The sequence below is a fragment of the Daphnia pulex genome, chromosome 5 (assembly GCF_021134715.1).
Source record: "Daphnia pulex isolate KAP4 chromosome 5, ASM2113471v1".
NCBI lineage: Eukaryota > Metazoa > Arthropoda > Branchiopoda > Diplostraca > Daphniidae > Daphnia > Daphnia pulex.
In genome coordinates, this window is record NC_060021.1 from 10411084 (window position 1) to 10435509 (window position 24426).

Here is a 24426-nt window from a genome sequence, read left to right on the forward strand (position 1 = left end):
CAAGTATGTGAATTGTTAATTCCCGACCAGAATTATATATCCCCTTGTTGATGCATGGCAGTTTAATTAACTGCACATTAATTAAAGCACTATATTTAACCTTTTCTTCTGTTCAGATTTGAGACTTCAGCCAGCCATCGTAACAGCAAAGTTTTGCTTGTGCTGGACCTCCAGTCATATGATTTGACTGATGACCTCCTGTCGTCAGCAACAATCACAGTATCATCACTTAGGTAATAATTTTCGTTACTTTTATTAACCTGCATGTGACCTGCCAGATTTTTTAATGCTGCATGACTTGCATAAGTGCAGTGTATTTCATGAAAACCTTCAAGTCTCCTGTTTATTAACAATAAGGGTATACCCCTGGTTTACCCACTATCTAAATTTTAACTTTTGCTTGCTTGTTTTTGTTTCTGTAAACATATTTCGTACTCATTGTTGAAATTTTTTACTTAGATAAACAGCATCCCGTTTAATTGGAGGAACTTCTAGAGTCTGCCCATGCCGACTGCCATTCCAATGTCCTCGTTTACGCCCATGTGAATGTGGGTGTATTCACGAGGACTCCCGTTTACCCAAGTCCCTTCCTGGTGGATCCAACTTTTCTGCCTCGTTTTCTGCGGATGGAGCACCTGTGGATGCCTGGCTGTATTTCCCTGGCTTAAAGGTAGGACAAATTCATCTCTATTCTACCTTTTGGGGTATTTGGTGGCATTGATTATAAATCGCTGTGAAGTATGGAGTACGATTATTCCTGAGCACTGAGCTAGGCGGTTGACGTGAACTTGGTTTTCTTTTGGCGTTTTTTTGTTGACTCAGTCAGGGTTCTTTAAATTGCTCACGTGTAGAACGACTACAGATCAGGCCTGTTTTTGTAACTCACAACTCTGTGGGTAAACAATCGAATTCATAAATATTTGAATTTAGCAAAGTGCAACTTTGCAACACAATTGTTGTTTTTTTTCTACCAAGAAGGTCTTGCCGCCACACCGGCACTGCCTGGTTTATTATACGGGGCGCATGCCCATTATCGGATCACTGTCTCATGCCGATTCCAGTCAGATAAACCTGCAGTATTCTAACGACCGCCGTCCAAAGCAGTAGCATAGTGACGCTCAATCAAGTGCCCGTAACCGTCTTGCCGTGTCAACTGTTATTACAACATCTTCTAACTCCCCCGTTTGACGGATGTTTGGTTTGAAGTGTAGAGCGCCCAGCACCAGACGGAAGTGTTATTTCGGCGGCTCTTTCAACGTTCGCCAGCGACGAGTAAATGAAAATCGTTTATTTTCGTTTCGCCCGTCCAGGTGGAGCCACACATGCGGTGTTGCTTATATATTCATTCGCTTGTTTGCATCGTGAGACTATAGACCTGGTTTAAACTTTCTAGCCGTCCATTTGTTTTCCTTAGCTAATTCCCATAGAGACAGAATCGGGTTGGCCTTGCTCGACCTTATTGGGAAAACATAACTGAATATTCAGTTTCATCGGCGACGTGCCGTGGATACTAACGTGTCCTGCCCAACTCTCTCTCTCCCGGGCGCTCCGCCCGCTTCTTGAAAGTTAACCCGTTTTCGGTCAAGTGTATACTTTATAGTCTTTACAGCATATCAAGTCGTTGGACAATGAACAGTTATACTAAACATTTGGAATTGCCGGATTGCGCGACGCACATTCTTCGATTTGCTCGAGTGCTATTATCCATCGGATTCGATACATCGCATCAGTGATGGACTGAGTTTTGACCTGCTGTGCCCAGCACGCCAGTTCTGATGGCAGCATAACGCTCTACACACACGCATACTCAGTCCGTCAGTGGCAGTCGGTTATCGCGTTCAATCCTTCCCGCGCATTTACCGTATGGACCAGCAAATAATGACTGCGGAAACGTTCAAGCGTGGACGGTCGGCGAGCTTGTGGAACTGGTTGGGAATGCGATTCGATCATCATCATCAGCAGCAGCGCGTAGACCGCAAAAGTACTGGTACTAAAGATTCATGCAAAGTCAAGTTATTGCCGGGTTCCTCCGAATCGGAACGCATGAAAGTTGCGGATGTCACACCGGCAGCAGCAGTTGCGGACTTTCACCTGAGCTGTTTGACGCTGGCCGAAAGCCCACGTCGCTGGAATCCCAAAAAGATGAGACGACCTGTTTCTTGTTATATTCTCCCAGTTGGAGACGGAAATCGCTCCTACTCTGAGACGCACTTTCCCTCCGAGCCTATTCCGCAACGAGTCAGAACAGCGGGATCTATCCAGAACCTCGTATCGTTCGATACATCGATCTACGACCAGCACCAGGTAACATGCGATGAATTTAGCAATAGCGCATCTTTTATAAATCGGCGAAGTTTCTTTTTTTTTTTTCTTTCTATGATCGATTGTGTGTGCAGATAAAAGACGATCAATTTCATTTAAAAATTTAATCGAGGTCTCAACAGTGTGACGTCAGAATCACCAATGTTTTTCTCCAGTGCAAGCGCGCCCCTATCGATCCAACAGAAAACTCTTGATTGTGTACATCATAAAAGGCAATACGGGTAGACAGAGACCGTACATGTCCGCTGTTGGTTTTGCTATAGACAACATTTGCTCACAGCACTGCATCATGATAAAACAAAGACAAAAGTTGAGCCCAATTGGAATGATTTCGTTTCTCGCTAAATTTGATTATACCAACGACTAATTTTATATGCTACGAATTTTTTGAAGCGATTGCGGAAAAGTCAAGGGTATATATAAGTAAATATTCTACAATCAGCCAGGCCGAGAAAGTGCGTGTCGTCCAACTTTGCATATATAACTTCTTGGAATGTCTATTTGACGGTCCGCTTGAAATGCCGCAACTCATATGGTTCCTTTTTTTATCCTGTGAAATGCACATTCACCATCAGTTTCCTCTTCCGATTACACGCATTTGGCTCAGTTGCTTGAACCCTGGCCGGTCCTATAGGTGAACTTAACTCGGTTGACTTTACTTTGAAAAGGTGAAAGAAAAGCGATAAATTGTCCTGATGCGAAATAATGGGCGGATGGTCAAGAAAAAGTTTTGGCAGGAGCGTGGAAATGGGCAATTCCTTGGTGGTGGGGAAAATGACGATGGTTTCGATGACCCCGCGGTCTGGACTCTCTGGGTTTTATATATTGCCAATGGGCCGCGAAGAATATAGACCGTGATGGAACTAAACTTCACGGTTCAAGCGCAATAGGAGAATGGAGCTGCCTGCCCACCCGGCCGGCTTTTGACTGGTCGGCGCCTTAGATCGCTTCAGGTATATATCTCTTGTGTGTGATTTTTTTGCCTCATTATATACTTTACATCGACACCTTTCTTTCTTTTGTTGTGGGCCGTTTCTCCTCTTGTCCAACAACGCTCTGACTTTTCATTTTCTCTCTCTTTTCTTATTTTTCGTACATTCGAAAGCACCCAACAATCAAAAGGGGGGCTGATTTATGACGCGCTGAGGTGACCCTATTTCGTATCAATCAGTTCAGTTTATTTGTGCAAAAAAAAATTGGCAGACAAATCTTTTCCCAGCACTGATACCGGTAGCTATTTTTTTTACAAAGCAGGAAGAATTTTCTTTGAAAAGTAAAAACGCATTTGCATTTCCAGGTGTATAAGATACAGGGGGGCATTTATTATCTGCCAGTAGAAAACATCTACTAGAGCGAAAATCTGAAGGCAAACAAAATGATTTTCTAAAAGTGTGTATTGTGCAACGAGTTGAGTTCACGTGAAAAAATTAAGTGGTCGTTTTCGAAAGAGAATGGTGTTGTACACAGTGGAGAGCGTCATTTTTTGCCCTTATTTGAGACAATTCAACAATGATTACAATACTCATTTTGATATGCCCATCTTAAAGGTATAATAAAACGAAATCTATCTTGTAATGAGCAAACCGAGAAACCTGTTTCTTTGATTCTCGGGGCTACAACATCAACGTGATTGTACTCCTATCGTACGCACACACGGCGTGCGCGTCTCTAATAATAAGAATCCCGCATCAAGTGAAAGCAACAACAGTAGAGAGTAATTTCACTTTTTCCCGAAAGGCTCTAGTTTTATTTTTTTGCTACGTTCTGCCTTCTCCTCTATCATGATCCTCTCTTTTATCTTGACGTAAGTGTAGCAAAAGCCGCCGGTCCCGCGATAGTGCAGGTAAAAATCTCCAACAATGACGAAACGATCACCTTTCCAAAATCGCTGCGGAGCACAGACGGAGAAAAGAGATCGCGACCAGCAGCATCAACGCTCTCTTTGCTAAGGTGTATTATACATACTCTACACTGTGTAGCATAAAAGATGTACTCCGGAGAAAGATAATATTGAGGTCATCAGTTGACCGATGGGAATTAAATCCTTTCACCGTTTGTTCGCTCGTTGTATTTTGATTCTCATCAGCGCCCCTCTTAAACTCCATACCAGCCCGTTTCCCACAGATCATCATCACCATCCGCCGTTGTATAACTAATGACCCACACAGAGATCAGGAGAAAACAGCCAGTCTCTCTCTGCTGTCATCCATAATAATGTGTACGAAGAAAAAAGTAAAAAAATTTCGCCGATTAATTGTAGCAGAAGAATAGGAACAATGGATTTCTGCACTTGACGCGCGTTCATATCCTGTGGTTGTTATTATTATTGGTATATGCTGATGCTAGAGAGTCTAGGAAATCAGGCTACATGGCAGACATTCGAGGATAGGGGTGCGGAACCACCCGCAAACAAAAGGACAACGCTGACAATGGAGGAAAAAAAAGAAGAAAGTCAAATGACGGAGTTTGAGGGGCGATGCGTGATGCTGGCATATCTCTTCGTGTGGTGGCGTCTAATATTTTTTCCCCTTTTGGGCCAAAAGAAAATAGACTCTGTGCTGTATACGAGAAACACAAAAAAGGCTCCAGTCATGCTCAACACAATAGGAGAGAGTGCGTACGTACTTAAAGAAAAGAAGACTCTCCACGATGAGTGAACGCGTTCGGCTGCTGACGTACTAAAACACCGTGACAACTGCTCCAACACACATTAGATTGCTCGATAAAAACGTTTCTCAAGATGAAGAATGGAGTGAAACACCAAACACAGTCGAGCGCGTTCTTGCGCTAATTACACTTTGCTTTTTTTTTTCTTCCCACCTTTTCCCCCCGCGTGATGATGAATTCATTCGTTCATCTTAGCTCAGATTCCTATAGGTGACGGGCTAATGACCAGCTTTCGCCAAATTCCTTCAAACATCATTGATTTTCTCCTAGCTCGACTATATGTATAGTAGTAGACGGTGTCTAGTAACTTTTTGGGTGTACTACAGCTGCCAAAAAGAACACCTTTGGCTTAGGTGGGCTGGACCTGTCAAAGGTTTTTCTTTCAGTTTCTTTTGGATAGTGTCTGCTGTTGCAGAAAATCCAAGAGAAAATGAATCTTTTTTTTTCTCTTTCTCGTACGGTCCACTGACACCGATCGAGGATTTTCTTCTGAGCTTTTTTTATTACTAGCCAAGTCGCGAAAGTCTGTGTGTGTTAAAGCTACTTACGCCATTGTTCTGTTATATATGAACCCTCCATCTTTTTGTGACTGGCCAAACAAGTTAAACTTGAGGCCGCCGACTGGGAAACAATAATGTTGACAATAAGGGGGGAGAAGATGTGTAGGCAGTTGTGCTTGGTACCATGGAATGTCCAACAATAGATTTCCTTGTGTCGCGTCTTTTCTCTTTCTGGCTGCTTGTCATCTGTAATGCGCACGTTGTATATGTGTGTGTACGGTGGCTATTTGAATCTGCAGAACACATGGCCCATGTTTCTCTCCTTTCATTCTTTTCGGGCGTGCACACTGCTGATGGCCTGGGTCGGAATGTGAAATAGCTTCTCTGCCAGCAACAGCAACACGCTCTCGAATTTCCTCTTTCTTTTCTTCTCCAGCTCGTCGTCGTCTTTTTTATTTTAAATTTTTACCTTTGCGTACCGCACGTTTTTCGACAAGCGCAGAGAGGGGATTGATGCATCGAAACGTTCCATCGTTGATGGGTCCCACGCGGCTCTCAAAATCGAAATCAAGCTGGTTGGAAATCACTTTGATTTCCATCTAAATTACCAATTCGTAATGAGGGTAGGGCGATCGTCCAATGGAAAACCTGATACTACCTGGTTCGACGCTGAATCAATCGGAAACCGAAGCGGTCATTGGCGTTTCCCACCCGTTTTGGGCGAACAATGGAGGCAGGCGCCATTGTCTTGTCGATTTTTGCCTTGACGGAGAGTGTAGAACGGTACTTGCGCCTCCTGTGAATGGTAGGGGAATCTTGGCCATCTTCTCGCCAGTCCGAAGCGGCACGTCTTGGCTAGCAGTCGCACGTGGTTTTGTCATCTCTCTGGTTTTTATGGTCCAACTTCCGCGTGAGATTCTCTTGCTTGTGTGTTTTTCTTCGACAGAAAAGAAGACTGGAACGTTATCTTCTTCTTTTGTGAACTCGTATGTCCTAGTTGACTTTTCAACAGCGACCAAACTCCGAAATAGTGGAATATTCGTTGTACCGGCTGCTGCTGCTGCTGTTTTTACGATCCCCAAAGCTTGTCTTTCTGTAAGTAAATAACCTACAATCGTATTACCTTTTAGTATGTGTGCAGTGATAGTTTCGTAGCCCTTTTCGTGTCAGACCCCAAATCGAACACGATGTGCGTATATGTGTTATGCATCGATTGGCTTTGTACGTACGTAGTGAGATGATGGATGATGAAAACGTGGGCTCATTGTTCTCTGGTGGGCGGCAAGATGTTGGGGCCAAGCCGGGCGACTCGTCACTTTTTTGTCGGCCGTCGATTATTCACGGCAATTGGTGTTTTGGTCATTAAAAATGCATCAGACATGCATAGTTACCTTGTTGGCACATTCTCAAAAGGAAACTGGAGCGCGCAAAAAGTCATTTTAAAACATCAGAGATCAAGACTGTCCAAGCAACTGGCGTGTAACAACAAGGCCAATAGGTAGACGATATTCACGCCAGAAGAAGACCAAGGGACCATTTTACATCGAAGTGATCTCGTAGGAGATGGAAAAGAGTTTTGGTCGGGAAAAAGACCAACAGAGAGAGAGGGGGGACAGAATGACAAAGTGGGTGCCCCCTTTGGACGGGATGTGGGCCCATCAGTCTCTCACACCGCATTGTGATTTCTTCTTTTTTCTCCCCCCCCCCCAATTCCTGGTTGAACAGACAGATGACAACAACAACAACACACGGAGAATAACCCCCCGTGTTTATTGGTTACGACCCTTATAGTTATCAGCTCATATCCATAACGCCAGTCATCCGCGCATGTTGCTTAAACTCGTTTTATTTTTATTTTTTTGTTCTGGGGGAAAAAGAACGGCAGTAGGTAAACTCACGCACACCTGCCCACACACACTCCCCCCACATACGCTTCTTCCTTATAGTTGGCCAATTAACTGCCGACATGGTCGGCGAAACTTTACCCTCTTTTTTATTTTTTATTGTTGAATTCGGGCGGGAATAAATGACGTCAGTCGCCGTAATTTCGAACCAACATTGAGCGTAGCCACTCGAAAAACGAAAATGACACATCAAGGTTGAATTGGTCAGTGTAAACGGCTGCTGCTGGACACACAACGGAGACATCACAAGTGGCGACTTTTTTCTTGTCAAAGGAATTCTGTTGTTGACTTTTGTCTTGGCTGGGCCGTGTGTTATCTATTGACTTTCCAAATTTCACAGCTCCGAAAAAAACCTCGTGTCTTTTGTCAGTCGTAACCGCCGCGTTATGCACATAGAAAGGGAGTAGTAGTAAGTCTAAATGAGCAGACGACTGTGTAGAGAAGTGTTTCAAGGGCGGCGGCGACATTGCGCCTGTTGATTTTGCACGCAAGTCGGTGGAAGACTCTCAGAAGTCATCGTCGACCTCCTGCTGGTCATTTTTAGTTTTCTAGAAGGAAAAATCTCAGCCCGCAACACTGAAAGTAAACAGTCGAGCACCTCATAGCGTTCAACAAACATGATATATTTAGTCGTGTCACATTTGGAATTTAGCAAGTCGCTGGAAGAAGAAGGCTTTTTTTCTTTCAATGTTTCGTCTATCTCTTGGCCGTCCATCAATCCGGCCGTCGGTGCGCCCAGTTTCGTTGCCTTTTTTTTTCTTTTAACGACTGACTGGGCTTTTATTTTGTCGTATCTGTGGGATCCTTAAATGGGCTCGGTGAGTTGGCAACGCCGTTTTGTCGGTCAGTCTCTCCTAGAAAGCATTTGTGCTCTTTTTCTTTTTTGTGTGCTGAGACTATAAAGAGAGACTGGCGATCGTACGTCATCGATGATCTCCCGCATCTCTTCTTTCACGTGTGTTGAATCGTGATGTTTTCTGGCCACTGTCGAGGAATGCTGGAACGTGCGTGTATAACTATATGGAAATGGGCTTCGCGCAAATAGTAGCTCTCCCCAACTAGATTTGTAATAAAACGATCCCAGTTGTAATCTAATAAAAATAAAACACAAAAAACTCGAAACTTTCGTACATCCGTAATACACCTGGAAACGTGTCTACGGTACAAAATACCTGAGCTAAGGGGGGTGGGGGGATTGAGCAGGGGGGAGAGAGAAAAAAAAGTTGGATACTCTCAATGACTAACGCATCCTAAGGCGGTGGAAGTGCTCCGGGTCATAGTGAGTTAAGAGAGAAAAAGGAAACCAATTATCAAGTCCAAAAAATAAAAGAAGCGAGAGAAGGTAAAAAAAAAAACCGCCTGAACGAACGACCGTGAATGTTCTTTTTTTACCTTCTCCGCCTGATCGTGAATAGAACAAACAAGAACTTACCTTACGAGCCATCAAGAAGAAGAAGACGACAGGCCTTAATATCAAATGTTGAAGCTGACTAAACTACATTTTCTGGATTCTGGACGGAATCTTAAACAAACCCCGTAGTCCTGCACTCCGGGTCGTCTCTTTACTGATCGTGATGCAGTAAAAAAAAAGAAGTTATTTTCTGCTTACGATATTCAGATTTTTTTTCTTTTCTTTAATGAACTGGGATAATCAATAAAAATCGGTATGTCGATGAGGCACGCAAGACGCATACCGGCCGGCGTGTTTTAATTCAAGTGCAAGAAAGAGAGAGAGAAGGAGAGCCTTCAGTCTAAACACAAGAAGATGCCTTTTGAATTATGAAAATGAAGTTTTTTTTTTCTCACGTCTATACAGCAACAGCACACACACTCGTATGTTGTTGTTGTATATATACCCGCAGGAGTCGCGTTTCCCTTAGCCGCCACCTTCGCTGCCCTTTTTCACCGAAATAGAAAAAAAGACTTGGAAGAATAACAAGAAAAGAAAAGAAAGAATAGACAAACCTGAAATGGCTCCCACGATCTTTTCTTTCTCTACAACTTAAAAAAATTATTTCTTTTTCCCCCCCTCTTTTTACAACTTCCTTAGAAGGTTAGAGCATAGCAGGAACGGGGGTGTATATAAAGATATGTGATACCTGGGCCCGGTGTCATTAAACTAATATTCAAAGAAGAGCTGAAAAAGACAAACGTCAACTCGTCTCTCCCGACGTATTGACGAGGCCCAGCCCCAGCGAAAACAAAGAGCCTCTCCGTCCTCCTCCCCACGTCTCGGGTAATTACATTGCAGGTTGTTTTATGTCGGGAAGATAAGAGACCCACCCCCACTGTCCGACGACGACGACTTTTCTCCCCTCTTGAATATCATCTGATTGAAGAATTCTAGTCACGACTTGTGGCATCGAAACTTAGGCATGTTTTATTTTTCCTTTTTATGGGGCCCATCTTGACTTTGTCTTTTTCTCCAGTAAGGGAGTTAACTGAATGCAGCTCCAGTCTATTGTCATTATCAACGTTGACAGTCCAGGTTGACGGTGATGGATCGAGCGTGCCTATTTTTATTTTTCATTTTGATTTCGGTATTTTTTTTGTTTTTTTCCTTGGGGTTTCTTCACTCACTCAAAGGGTGGAGGCTTCACACCTGCAGCGGCTTTCACTTTTTGGTGAGTGTGTGTTACCTCCCACTTGATTCAACAGATGGTAAAAATATCATTTAACATTGGGTTGTACGACTGTATAGTACGCGGAGGAAAATTTTTCAACGAGTCAAGGCGTTGAAATTCCATGACGAGGATGAACTTGAAAAAAAGAAGCCACACCAGTCTGGTAGCTAGTATACACGTAATAATTCCCGGCTAGAAGTTCGTGCTCGCACACGCCACTCCTTTTCATCACGTCTCTTCCAACTTGTAACGGATTGACTGGCGTTTGGCATGCCGGCACATCAGAGAGAGAGAGAGGCCGAGTTATTGTACGGGCTGGTATTTGCGTTACATCTCCATTTAGACACTGTTTAAACCGCTGCTGTGCTGTGCTAGTCCCCCCTACCGTGAGGGATATAAAAGAGCTCGTTGTGTAATCACGCTGCATTTCCTCCACCAACCCCCCACTTTTTTTTCCCGGATTTCTTACCGCTGCTTGATGGATCTCAGTGGAATGAAGAAAAAAAATAACAATAGAATGTCGATGTCGAGTTATTTCCGAAGCAATGCGAGACGTCTGAGAGATATCGTGATTGCACCAAGGAGAACGAAATCGACTGGGCACCTGTTCTATGCATAAAATATTTTTTTATCCCGAAGACGTGGTGGCGCAACGGTTGGCCCCACCAGTAAAGTCTCTAATCGACTTCCTCAAACATAGCCACGCGCGTTGCCAGCAAGACCGGCATTGGAATATATTTGTAGAGATAGATAGATGCATTACGGCACAGCAGCCAGCGGAGAATATATTTAGAACCCGAAGATTCTTGTATGTAAGACGATCGATCGCATGTGATGAAGCCGATGGTTACTTTTTATCCTGCGATCCCATTTTCGTGCGGTTACAAGGGCGATGTGGACAAGCCATAGAGGCAGCAGCAGCAGCAGCGGGCTCATTCATTCCGTCAAGAATAACTTGGGGGGAGATCTCGGTTGAATAGCTTTTGTTTTTCCCTGAGAGCTGCTGGGAATTTTTATGGAACTGGAGTAGAATTACAATATGTGTGTCACGACAATGAAATGGGGGACGAGAGACACGACATGGGTTGGTCATCGTAACCCTCACTGTGAGTGGATGATGCCTTATCTGCCTGATTAATAGGTTCACTTTCTATTTCTGCCCGTCGTCGTTTCAGACTGTCACAGTCGAAAAACCGGACTGGATATGACACAACATTTTTAAGTAGAAAAATGCGGCGTAAAAGAGCTGGTTTCTCTCTCCTTTCAGATAATTCTTTCGACTTTGTCCGTTTTCAATTTCAAATGGTTAAATCTGGCACACTGGGAAAAAAAGGGAAACGATTGCCCGGTAGAAGGAAAAACGGAAGTCGAGAGGTCGTGCGATTCTCCAATTGTCATTTCAAGTTCAAACTGAACGATGATTATTACACACGGGTTGGCTCTTGACTTTTGGCTAGATAGGTCGATCAACTCGGTTGGTATGCGGGTGGCTTCCTTGTAAGAAAAAGAAGAAAAACGCTCGGAGCTAACCAGCTCTGCAACGTTCTAGCGGATAAACAAACAAAAAGGCGATACTCGCCTTAATTTTTTCTTTTCTAATTTGGAAAGAAAAGAGGAACAAGAAGCAAACGGCCGCTGGGTTCCCATTCCCTGTTGTGTTGTTTCCTTCTTTCTTTTATTCGAATGCTTTTTTTGCCATTAAGGAAATGGAAGAAACAGGAATCAGATCGAAGAACGCGCTGGACTAGTCGATGCAAATTAGAAAACTGAGACGACGCAATGTCTAGTCGTCTACTAATAAAAATCCGAGCACTTTTTTTTTAGTTGGTTGCGAGAACTCTTAATCAGCGTGAATGCGAAGGCCGCCTGCAGTTTCTGCACTCTTTTTGAAATAAAAATGGGGTACCTTCACCCACTTTCTCCGTTTCTCTTATAGTCATTGACGGTTTGGGAAAAAACATTCAAATGGGCCTCGTTTATATTTTCCTAAGGCCCACATTATTAGAGTTCGCGGCAATTTCGTTCAGACCTGAATACTTTTGCGATTCCGTCCACTGATCGTGTCGATATCGTAAAAAAAGCCAAATCGAAAAAGCATTTGAGACCATTGATTGATGAATAAACAAACAAAGAATCCCAACTTTCCAATATCGAGTTTCGGGTTTGATGAATGGGAAAACAAACGATAGCATGTAAATAGAAACAGGGTCGTTCTGTCCTTTTTTAACTGCAACTTTTGATTTATTCATTTTTTATTTTTTACTTTCCTTTTCACGCAGAAACTCTGGTTGACTGCCAATTTGGATTTGAACCGACTTGGCAGCTACGCATGATTGGTTGACGAATTGATAGAAGGAGGTTATCCCGTTTATCACCGAGTAAACTCTGACTTTTCTTTTTTCCCTTATTCTCAGACAGTTGAAAATGAAATGTGTCTTGTAATAATAACAGGAGAACCGTTGTTCCCTCGACACCAGAAATGTAATCACATTTTCCTCTCGTCTGTCGTGATTAAGTTTCTAACCTTTGACTTGGATTCCGTTCACCTTTTAAAAGCGGCCCAGCCAGTTTTCCCTTTTCTTTCTCTTCATTTTTTTTTTTTTTTCCTTCGGTTATTTATGTGCAGTACGAGTGTCGTGAACAGTGTTGATGACCCTTGCGGACGAGGGTGGGACGACGGAAGGGGGGGGGGAACGTACAGCTGCGGAATAACAGGGCGGTTAACTTGTAACCAACTTGATCCTTTCTGAGTCGCCAGCAGCGTCTATGGTACGACGTCTCTCCCTATGCATACGTGATGATGATGCCGCGCCGCATCGTGTACACACGCACCCGTCCAACAACTCTACCCAACGTTGAACGTAATGACACTAACGTCTTGCAAGTAATAACGGAAGTCCCGTTCGATGCTGATCCCGGCGGCGGTAACCAAAAAGAAGAAACGCCGAGACGGCCAATCTTCGATTCAACAAAAGAATTGTAAAGAATCCATCATCTCCGACTTAACGGTAGCTGTCAGGGAATAATTATCATTTGCGATTGGATTGGACGTTGCGAAAAAAGAAAGATGAGGGTTTAGCTTGGCAGCAGAATCGGAGCTTTCAACAAACTTTTTTGATCGCCGGTGGTTCATTTGTTTAGTTTCCCTTTTTTAGATTTTTCACGGGCTAATGTTAGGATATGCTGAGACTGTACGGTCTGACCGCACGGGATTGGGAGAGAGAGACCTACTAATGGGTTATCGGCCCCGTAATATAACGACAAAGTCCCAACGAGTTGTGCGTGTTAAAGAGGAGGCGACCGCAAAAGTTCACGACTCGATCGTTTTTAAAAAGGATTTTTTTTTAACTAACGGATGTTAGTACTCGTCGACGAGCGACCCCGGGTATATTCCTTCGTCGTGACCCCATCACGAACGAGAGAGAGAAGAAAAAAAGAACAAGTGAAAAAGGGGAAAAGTAAAAAGGAAAACAAGCAGCCATCGAAACGATGCAAACGCAAAGCAAATACGACTTTGAACTCGGGTATACATTAGAACCCACCAAATGGCGCATCAACACCATGTGTGGTTTGTCAGCTGGCGGTTGAGCAACAACAACCCCGACACAATCCAATCACGGGCGATTGGCAATTGGCCGGCTGCCGTTAGGAATAATATTAAACGGAGATAAGAGTAGAAAAACTGGCTGAACTGGAGAGTTGTGGTGTTGCGCCCTCGTCATCCAACACCCTTCCAAGTTAGCAACGAGTGTTGACTCAGCAGCAGCTCAACTCTCTGATGGTGACACTCGAATTGCCTCTAGCTGGTACTATAGGACTCTTTTGTGTGATCAGTTGTGTACAGTGAGGAGGCTTCTAGTTGGCTTGCGAGGTCCATCTATACAATTCTATTCTTTTTAACCAACTGACAAGGAAATATGGTTACAACGACTGGGGAAGGCCGACGAGGGAAATCGACGAACCCAAAAACGTACTGTCTACCCAGTACTATACCCACTACTATTCGTTTTCTGCACTTTCACCTGCGACACTAGACGGCACTGTGTCAACCGCTACGGGTGAAAGTTGTCAACTTGTGTTTATAGAGTCCGCCATTTCTTTGAGATCTTATCAATGACAAATGCTGAAAAACGTCAATTAAGAATACGCCAAACAAAACAAAACAACAAATTGCCGTTTGCTTCTTTCCCCAATTTTTTTTTGTTTTGATAATTTGGACGTTTGACGCATGAAACAATCAGCGGTGCAGCGGCTCAGGATGGCTCCATTGTGACAGGACTAGTTTCTTAACCTTAATCTGCCGAAACTGCAATTATATCTCTCGTCGCTTGAACCGTTGAAAATAGAGTAGATTGTCCAAACGTGACAGCTCATTCGAGTGTAAATTTCGTTGCCCTTCTGCTTGCTTGCAGCTCAAATTGCTCATTTTGTGTCTTGTTTCTTGTATTTCCTTGTAGAATACTACGACGACGAAGACTACTGCTGGGCTTCGAAGCCAATTGTCATGGCACAGGCTTCCGGGCGGCAACCAGAGCGCCGAGGATAGTGAAGCAACAAGTGGTGCTGCTGCTGCTGCTGCTGCTAATAGTGATGCTATTCCTGTTTTTGACGACGACGGCGACCAAGATGATGCAATGACTCAATCTTGCGCCCTTGATCGGTGGGCCGAATCGCTCCCGCATATCGACAGTGATGTCAGCGACGACGACGACGACGGCTACTGTTGCGAATACGAATCACAGGAATACGCCACTGGACTAGTATTACCAGAATTCACCTCCGCCAGCGGCAACCAAACTCGTCCTGGCGCCCAGCCAACGAATATTGTTCAGCCTGAACAAACTCAACCAACAACAATCAAAGGTAAAAGAGATTTTATTTATTTATTTATTTTTTCTCACCGTGACGGCGCTGAGTCTTTCAGCGCGGCTACTCTTTCATTAGTCTATCGAGTTGATTTGAATTTTCGGGACGGATGAGGATTGGAACACGACCAAGAGATAAGGAATCAAAATGCAAAAGTCGTAACGGATACAAACAGATCTTATGTATACATATATATATATTTTTTCCAAGCCGTTTGGACCGTGACGAACAGCACATGTTTCGTTGATATATGTCCGTGGCCGTAATGGGGGAAACGGCGAATGCTTGCATCGTTTAAAGTGGATAGTCGTGAGTCTGCCGCCGATGCCACGGCCTAGAAATATAGATAGCTAGCCATCCGGGATCCCAGCACTCTGCGCAAGTTAAGCGCAGCTCATCTAGTCCATTTAGCCCATTTATTGCAAGCAAGAAAACCAGGAAAAAAAAGGATAAGACAGACTCGGTCTCGCCAACGTGATGTAGAAAAGATAATCAAAAGCGAAAGCTACGCAAATCCGAATACAAGATCGTTCATTAGTCGCAATACTTTTGGAGGGTGCTGGACCTTTTCCAACGATGCGAGAGATACGAAGAAGAATAGGGTCTTAAGATTTAAATAAAAAGGGGAGAAGAAAGGCGCCGATATCTGCAGTAGTATATCTAAAGGTTCGTCGAAAAGTCAACGAAACCAACCTGACCGTTTTATCTTTTTTCTTTTGTGTGTGTTTGTAACTGTAGAAGAAGAAGAAGAAGAGATGCCCAAGAATCTAGCGGCGGATGCGGCGCCGATGGCGATGAACACGACGGCTGGGCGGTTGACTGCTGAGCTGTTGTCTGTCGAGAGTCTGAACCCACTGGTGATGGATTGCGGCGTTTACCTGCCGGGTTGCCGACACCGCGGTCGTGCTATGGTCGTGGCTGAACTGTCCCTCCTACGGAGCCACCTACCGCCCGTCTCCCACTTGGCCCAGCTGGTAACCTATTATCAGACCGTGCCCCGAAAATCGGCCGCAAAGAACGGACTCATCTTACTTATTGTCGGACGACCAGACCAGTACAGCAACGCATTTGCGTTGATCGAGCAACTCTTGTGCCATTTTCACGTGCGTCAATTGGATCAAATTTATTCGAATGAAATCACGTTGACTTTTCTAATCTTGTTTTTGGCTTTTATTATTTTGGATGGTTTAGGATCGCCAGCAAAAGTGCATTGACGACGTCATTATTTGGAGCGAAGGCGGTTCTGCCCCGGAAACCCCTTTGAGACTGTCTGGTCGATCGGTAGGAATTTTTCCTTTTAATGTTGAATAATAAATATTGAATTAATCATCCTTTGCTGCCCATCTTGGATGCTGTAAAACCCAACCCTCTCTTTCCAATCAATTAAAAATGCAAAACTGATCATCGTTTTCTTCTTCTCTTTTCGGTTGTTTTCCCCTGGATGTGTTTAGTGTGACGTCATTACGTCGATCGGTCAGCTGCGCGAGAGGCTGGCCTCGGCGCTTTCGCTGGGCTGCTGCGGTGGTCCCATTGCTCACAATCAGCACGACTGGATCGCGTTCCGCAAGGTTTGATCATCAACCTATTTTTCTCATTTTTCTCCCACACTCTGGTTCCAAAAAAATATATATATAAGAAGAAGAGAGAAATAACACAAGTGAATAAGATCGACATCGGAAAAAATATTTTCAAATAACGTCGACCAACTCGACCGCGTTAAGATTGCGGATTAAAAAAAAAGAAAAAAGAAAGAAAGAATCGATCCAAAAATGCTATTCGTGACATGTGTCTTGTCGAGTTGCCCGACCGATTTCCATGATTATTACTGAGGCTAGTAATGTTCATAAAAATGCAGCATTGTAAACGAAACAGATTGCCATTCTCTGTTGCTATAGTGCATTTTCAAGGGCTGGCTTTTGTGAAGGTGCGTGCCGAAGTGGGTCTCGATCGTTTTGATAACTGTCGGCATAAATGGCTTTGTATAGCCGAGTACATAAACCAGTAATACTCTGTTTCGTCGGGTAGAAATATATATATATATGTATGTACGCATTATGCATCGGGAATATTGGCTAGGGCGTAAAGCTGCGTGTCAAAGTCCAGCTGACTGGAATTTCAATTGATTTTGGGAGACAAAGAGGGAGTGACAAACACACAGAAGAAAAGAGAATTGAAAGGGGGACGAAGAGACACACGGGTCCTCTCCTTGTTCGACGAGTTGTGCATAAACAGACACAGTCTGGAACGACTTGTGTCGTGAATGACCTGGACTGTGCGGTTGGCGCCATTTTTTTGTTTGATTCTTGTTGGGTTTTTCCCACTCTTGCTGAGGTGTAGATGTACTACACACACAAAAAATATAAATAAATAGCGATCCATCATTGTTTTGCCTCTTCTTCAACAGATTGTGGAACCTTTTCTGAGTTCATGCCGCCAGCAGAGTAAAATTCTGTACCAAGTCATTAGCTCCGTCCGGAGTAAAATGGCGTCGGGCAGTCCGCCGCTGAGCGAGCCCCTCCAAATTCAATCGGCGCTCGAAGATTTGGATCAATTGTACAACAGCAGCTCTTGCCATCCGGATCTGATCGGCCTGCTAGCAGAGGGACCTCGAATTCTCCAAGAGGTCAGCAACGCCAAAACCAGATTGGGTGGCGACAACGTCGATGCCAGGTGAGTCCCGTCTTCTTTAACATACTTTAATCAATCATCACGAACGTGTCTCGGTCAGGTGATGTGCGGGTACGAAACTCGAGGAAGTTTTCAATGTAAATTCAAGTTCGTTGTAGTTTTTTGTTGTGATTAGTTCACCTGTAGTTCTCGTTCCGACAGCTAACGGTACACGGGAAGGCTGTTTTCCAGTTTTGATATTTGTTTTCCCGCTGTCACGCTCCATCACCGCGCCATCTAGGCGCAGTGAAACGAACTTGACTTTTTTAATTTTTCGAATGGAATGTCAGTGTTATAAATAATGCGAGCTTTGAAGGACTCGCTTCTTATTTTTCTTGGCAAAGACGCGTATCGTTTTAGCAAACGGAATGCGCAATGGCAGGGATTTCCACATTCCCTTGCATTCTTGTGGAATTAGCTCTTTCTTTGTAGCTGAAAATCCGCATTAATCAGACGGCCAGATGACATGGAACGCCCACCCATTAATTCGACAGACTGTCAAGCGCGCTAGAGAGCCGGACCCAGTTTTCTTGATCCTTATCCTTGAGGATTCCAAAATAGGTTGCCAGGCTCTCGACCATGAACCGTCATCCGAGTAACGAAACCATCTCGAAATGGTCAAAAGTGCATTTCAAAAAAAAAACTTATTTCCCTCCCAGTGAAAGAAGAACAAGTTGAGCTGACAGCTCCAAAGTCGGGCGCGCGATGATGAAGGCCAATGACAAACTGATATTGCCCCACTCGGCTCGATACCCACAAAAATAATAATTCTGGCTGGAAATTGTTCTACGTATAATCTCATCGAATAGAGAGAATTGCCTGAATTCTTTTCTACCTTTTATTATGAATTTCTTGTTATATATTTTGGTTTTCCATTTCCTTTACGGAGAAAGAGCTGACATTTCGGGGGGGCTTTCACAGAAATTTACGACGTTGATATGGGTAACATTACGTCTGTGTTTTTTCTTTCTCTCTCTTAAACTTTTTTTACGACTTTGTTTCCTAGAGAAACCATGGAGCGCTGTTCAGCTCTGTATGCCGAAGTCCAGCGGAGCGTGGGCCGCCTGGCTCGGGTCTGCGAGCGCCGCAAAGCTCAGTTGGAAAAGCACCTGCCGTCGCCGCCGCCGCCGCCGGCGGCGTCCAACAACAAGGAAGACTGTGACGACGACGACGTCGACGACGCACGCATCGACAATGGCAACTCGGTCTCGGCATGTCGGCAGGTAGGAAATAACAAAGACACATTTTCGTCTTCGACAGGGCGACTTTATAGTAGTAGATCTTGGAGAAAGAAAGAAAAATGGGACGCTGGATTCTTTTATAAGCTCAGGTACTTTTTTACGAAAAGTCGTAAGACTCCCCACAGAGACCCCGAAGGTTAGGCCGCAATCCTTTTGAGAGATGAATATTCATGATGAGAAACGAAAACAAGCCCGATGAGGTGTTAATTTATCGATAGTAGACATCGGCATTTCGCCTTTTCTTCTTCTTCTTCTACTCTCCAACTGTTAACGATCGTGTTGCTTTTCTTGTTTCTCCCCACTGCTCTTGTATTTTTTTAGAAAAATTGTGTTGGGTCGGCCTGTCGCTTCGTTGTTTCAACTTGCCGAACCAAAAGGAAAAACCTGTCAGATGAATAGGAATGTAAATCCATTTCTGTAGACATTATCGTCGAAGGAGCAATCTATCCGGCTCAGGTCCACTGCCAGCGGATTTTCATGGGCATTCCGTCTCTTTGTTTTATTTGGATTTTCCGTCTTGTTGGTAGGAGTGGCGCCATTTTCGTCTTGATACTGGGGGGTTTCGATTTGTTTTTTTTTCTTTTTCTACCCTTCGACATTAACATGAACCAAGAAAAAAAAAAGAAATCAAGATAAAACCCTTGGCGGGGGAGGGTCGGTTGTCGGCCGCAAATCACGGCCATCCACTAGTAGAGGGAACTCTCTCTCAATGTCTCTGGCTTATTCGAGTTCGTTCAATTTTATTTTTTGACTTGCTGGTCATCCCTCCTTTTGCCCGTTTCTGGCTCTGGCTCATTTCCATACAAAAGGATGAAACCCACCAAGCGGTACATATCGAACCGTGTGCTGGTACGTTCGGACCGTCGAAAGTGGAAAGAAAAGGAACGGCCCCCTCGTAAGACAAGTCTTGTCAGTCGGAGAAAAGACGGAAAACATCCCCCTAGCTAGCCACCATTATCGCCGTCACCACTCCCATGTCATCTCGCCAGCTATTGTATGGGTGTGTACGCACACGAGCAACGTGCCGGCAAATTCGAATGCCCTCTCTCATCCTTTTCGTTTCTGTCTTGAAATGTTTACCATTCTTCTCGTTCGTTGCCCGCGCTTCAAACGAATCATAAAGGGAAAAATAAGAAAAAAAAGAGCCGAGAGTTATAAATAAGAAAGTGCAGCGGTTTTTATCGATGCCATCAGTCGGCAGGGGAAGAGAAGAGAAAAAAAAAACAATAAAGAGACGCTGATCGATTCGTCTCGTTTGCCGTAACAGGGATATATTTTTTTATTATTATTCCAAGTCCTCTCATCCTCCTTGTCTTGTAAGGCTCATAAATCTCGAGCCAGTTGTCATCTGGTGAATGAATGATGTCAGTTCCGAACCAAGGTGTGACTGTGTGAAACTTTGGACGCCGATATGGGCAGCAGCAACCCTGGCGGCCAACCCTACCCCATACAATTCGTTTCGAAACGCGTGACACTGCAAAGTTGGAATATCTCTACGATGGGCCGTTCTCTAGATACAAAGCCCTTGCATATTGAGCGTATTCAAAAAAAGGGATGCGCTATTTCATTGAAAGACGACGACGTCGGCGACGTCCGAGTTCGTCGAGCTCTTTTAGGCTGACCTCTAAAAACCGAATGGAAGAAGCCAATAGCTTAGGGCTCAGTAGGGGGGACGGAGTCGAATGTTACATGACTTATTTGAAACGGCGCGATCAAGTCAAAATGATGGGCCTCGGCCAAAGGGCTATGGTACTCTTGCTTCACAGTCACGTCGGGAACATCTCGACACGCACCTTCCCTCTAGACTCTTGAGCTTTTACGGATTCAACAGGAAAAAGAATATGGAAAAAAAAACCGCAGTTGATGGTCGTTGAGGGGTTAAAGTCACGTCGGTTTGATGGTTTGTTAAATAATTTTTGTTTCTTTTTATTAGTTAAGGGGATTTTTAGCTAGTCCGCCCCTCTTGGCGTGTTAGTGCGGGGGCGTAGGGATAAAGAGAAATTGGTCTTCCGGAGGGGCTTGGCTGGTCGTTGACTTCTTGGGTGGTTATAGACCAGTATATTTCGAGAGACCACACCATTAAAGGATTAGACACAATCCATCCGTTGGTTTTCTAACGACTTTTACCTCGTTACACAGGCTTAGACACATTTCAAAACAGAAATAGAGATGAGAAGGGAGAAAGAAAATGAAAAACTCTAGAGTGCTATTTAGTATTGTATTCAAATATTTATATATGAGAGGATGTCGTGGTCTATTATGAAAGAAAAGTGAGGGGTTGCGGGGGGAGCGGAACAATAGGATAAAAGTTCACCGTGTACCCAGGTACAGTAAGGAAATGACAAGGAAATTGGAAATTATTCCGGATAAATTCCAGCAGTAAAAAAAAAGGAGTCCAACACTGAGCTGATTGATTGTTAGTCTGCAAACATATTCCAGGTTTATTATCGCGATTGAAAATGAGAAGTCGGTTAAACAGGCCGTTGTCTGCGTTGTCATCAACTCGGCATATTTTATGTTGGGAATATCAGGGCCAAGTGCGATACTCCATCGCAATATTTAATTCTTGACGTCGGCCACCTGAATTTTTTGGACAAGTTTTATGGCTAATGTAATTATGACTTCCACCTCGACTTGGCTAATGGATAAAAAAGAAAAAAGAAAAAAAAAAACAACCTTGTGAATGAGTTGTGGGGTCGGCGGTGGGCGAGTCGTTCAGTAGGTCTCACGGTTGTACCTCGTATATAGTCTCCATCCACCCCTCCAATGCTGGGTTCCATACCGATCGCTGGCGGCGCCCATGTGACCAAGCGTCGATAGTCTACCACTGGCCAGTCGCTCGTCCAGCTGCAACGACGTCACATCGTGCCTAGCTCTCTCTCTTTCTTGTACAACATCCCCCTTTGCGTGTCGGAAATGCGCGTTTAAAAGTTTCGGTTTCCGGAACCCACGTGTGTTGTTGATCGGCTATTCTTGAGTTTGAGTTGAAATTATCCGTCATTCCCCGTTATCGGAGTGTCTCTCGTTCGATTGTCAACCATGGCTCGACCTGACATACAGAAAGGATTATTATTCCGTGACACACGTCAGCGCCCCGATTTGTTGCCCATTCAACATCGGCTTTCCCTACCGGGCAAATACTCCTGGATACCGGTAATTACTGAAAATATCATTTTTTTTTTATACGTACAAGGTTTTATACCGTACATTAAATCGGATTGGAGAACCAGCAGCGCTTTAGACTTAATATATTCTTTGTGTATATAGGGGATACCTGTTGCGTAGAGAGTGGGGTTTGACTATATATAGGACTTGCATTCTGTTAGTATGTCAATAGATTTCTGGCCGCCGCTCCTATTGTGTATATAGTTTGATGGTTTACTAGTTCGAATAATGAGCTAAAGAATAGGAAAAAGAGAGAGTATCCGATTCACGCGGAAACTTGGTCATGTCGTCTTTGTTCCACCGTCCGTGTAATGATCAGTAGGGGGGGGGGGGGAGTCCATCATTACGATGGACTCCAAAAAGTACAGAAAAGACCGAACGACTCGAAGGAAGTCATCCTTCGAGGGGGAACAAGTGTGTGGGGGGGGGGGGGGGGAGGGGAGAAAGAGAACGCGTGTGTCTTTTTAATAAATAGGTAAATACCCTAGTTGGGAAGTGGGAACTATTATGCCGGGCGAAAAAAAAAAGGAGACTGATCAAACAAATTGTTGGCAGTTGCAAGTCGTGAAAATCATTGAAGGAGAACGTTTGTGTCAGTAGCACCAATTCCTTATATGTACTAGAACTGCGTGTAAATGGTTTCCTCTTCATCCCTACATTGTCTGTAGATTTTCGGGTTAGATGGGAAAGGGGATTTTGTAAAAAACCGAGAATATAGGGTAACATTTTTACGAGTCTTAAGCAGTTTGGAAACTCCGGCTGTTGGGTGTTAAATTTGAATGCTGGTGGCGGCGGGTACAACACACATTTATCCCTCCTGCTTCTCCTACTGAGAAGGCGACGATGGTTTATAAAAGATGCAGCGGGGGGAAATAACTATGGAAACGGAAAATGATGTCTGAAGATAAGATGAAGAAAAAAAATGAGTTTTTTTTTCTTTGGTCATGTGAGAATGGTTAATGAGGTGACGGTCTTCTTCTTCAACACCATCTTTGAAACATGCAGATGCACACCCACACGCGTTGTTGCTCGATCGTTAGGGGGAAAGCCATCTCGCCGAATCGGCACAACTTCATGGGCGTGAATGCCTGATATGTTCGCGTTTCTCACGCGGTTAGTGTTGTTTTTTTATTTTCCTCGTGCAGTCGCCCTCCCGAATTAAACGCCGGCAGCAGGAAATCACGGCTCAGTTAGCGTCGCTGCCCCTTTTCATTTAGATCGTGTGACATCCTCATCGTTGAACCCGACACGTTCAAATTACCCAGCTCACAGAGGTTGAATTGGGAACTAGTCGGACTAGTGTACGATATCCATCCCAACCCTGGAAGGCGAGATTTCTCTCGATTGTTTGTGGGTGGCAAACAATCCGGATGATCAGCGTTTCAATCGATTGAGAGTGTAGACAATCTGAAAATGATATTAAGATCGTCGTAAAAAAAAATCTTCCCGCTGGTCTTTGTTTGGATTTCGTCGTTACTGCTGCTAAGAACTGCTAATTTGTTTTAATAGGGCGGTTTCGGTGGGTAGTTGTTACCTAATATCATTTTCTAACGAACTCGTTCAGAGTCCATCTCAATGGGAAGTGGACAACAGAGAGTTGTAATACTTTCTAGTACCTCGTCACGCTCTTCGAAGCGTGATGGTTCCGTCTTCCTTTTTTTCTGTGTCAGTCCCTCATTTGCCATTGGATTTGTTTTTTTTCTTTCCCCAGCACATTTTCTCTCGGCTCCTTTTTTTATATTCTTTGTTCTTCTGCGTGATGTCGAATTGTGAACGGCTTGTTAGATGGAGTAGGCTAGTGGTGTTGTGCCTTTTTTTTAATAGTTGATTTACACTTCCATTTTCTCCTCTAGTTAGCATGCGAATAATTGCCTGGCCTGATAAAAAAAGGAGTCCATTAAACGGACGCTGGAAAGCTGGCCTTTGTTAGCCTAGACCTTTTGATATATCTACATATGGTGCATGCGGTATGCTCTACATGTCGTTCATCATCTCTTTTTTTTCAAATGGCGTTGCAACTTTGTGGGAATGTTCTTCGCTAGAGAGAAATCGAATGCGTTCTTCTTTTATTTTTTGTTTTAAGGGGCTGGCCGAAACCCATACATCACGCATTATTATTCGATTGGTATTTCGTTAGTATCCCCGGCTGATGGAGCGAACGACGTGTCCATCGATCAAAGAAATGCTCTTTAACCATCTGCCTATGCATATTTCCCCATTCTTTAGGCCTGCACATTATTTGATATTTTAGTTTTTGGGGTTTTCTTCAGCGAATGACGCGTGTGGTCCCGAGCCAAAAGTTCAACATGTGTGTTTGGTTGTCGATAAGGAATACGGTCATGGTGAATGCGACGTATATGCACAATCGACGACCACGAAGAGCTTTTTTCTATTCAATAGCGATCCTGTGTCGCACTGGGTTATCGTCGCTGTGTTTATTTTGTCTTTTATCTTTCCATTGAGACTTTAT

The 24426-nt window shown here is 44.0% G+C and overlaps 1 protein-coding gene and 1 long non-coding RNA gene across 7 annotated transcripts in view; one reads left to right on the plus strand and one right to left on the minus strand.

The window, feature by feature from the left end:
- Positions 1-116: 116 nt before the first annotated feature.
- The window catches only part of LOC124194558, a 44454-nt gene continuing 20144 nt past the window's right edge, over positions 117-24426 (plus strand). The window contains exons 1-8 of one of the 6 annotated variants that reach the window (XM_046588808.1): positions 117-233; positions 460-670; positions 14475-14880; positions 15619-15986; positions 16075-16164; positions 16335-16451; positions 17288-17553; positions 18557-18773. In XM_046588808.1, the coding sequence (XP_046444764.1) occupies positions 14652-14880; positions 15619-15986; positions 16075-16164; positions 16335-16451; positions 17288-17553; positions 18557-18773 (1287 nt within the window). In that variant the 5' untranslated portion in view covers positions 117-233; positions 460-670; positions 14475-14651. Of the gene's footprint in view, positions 234-459; positions 671-1080; positions 2305-6311; positions 6585-14474; positions 14881-15618; positions 15987-16074; positions 16165-16334; positions 16452-17287; positions 17554-18556; positions 18774-24426 lie in introns of those variants that run through there. The other 5 variants (XM_046588806.1, XM_046588807.1, XM_046588803.1 and 2 more) reach the window with 5 other exon arrangements.
- Positions 20991-21965, minus strand: LOC124194562. The gene is made up of 2 exons (XR_006874929.1): positions 21468-21965; positions 20991-21371 (listed from the first exon to the last, which is right to left on the minus strand). It is a non-coding gene; the product is annotated as an uncharacterized LOC124194562 (long non-coding RNA).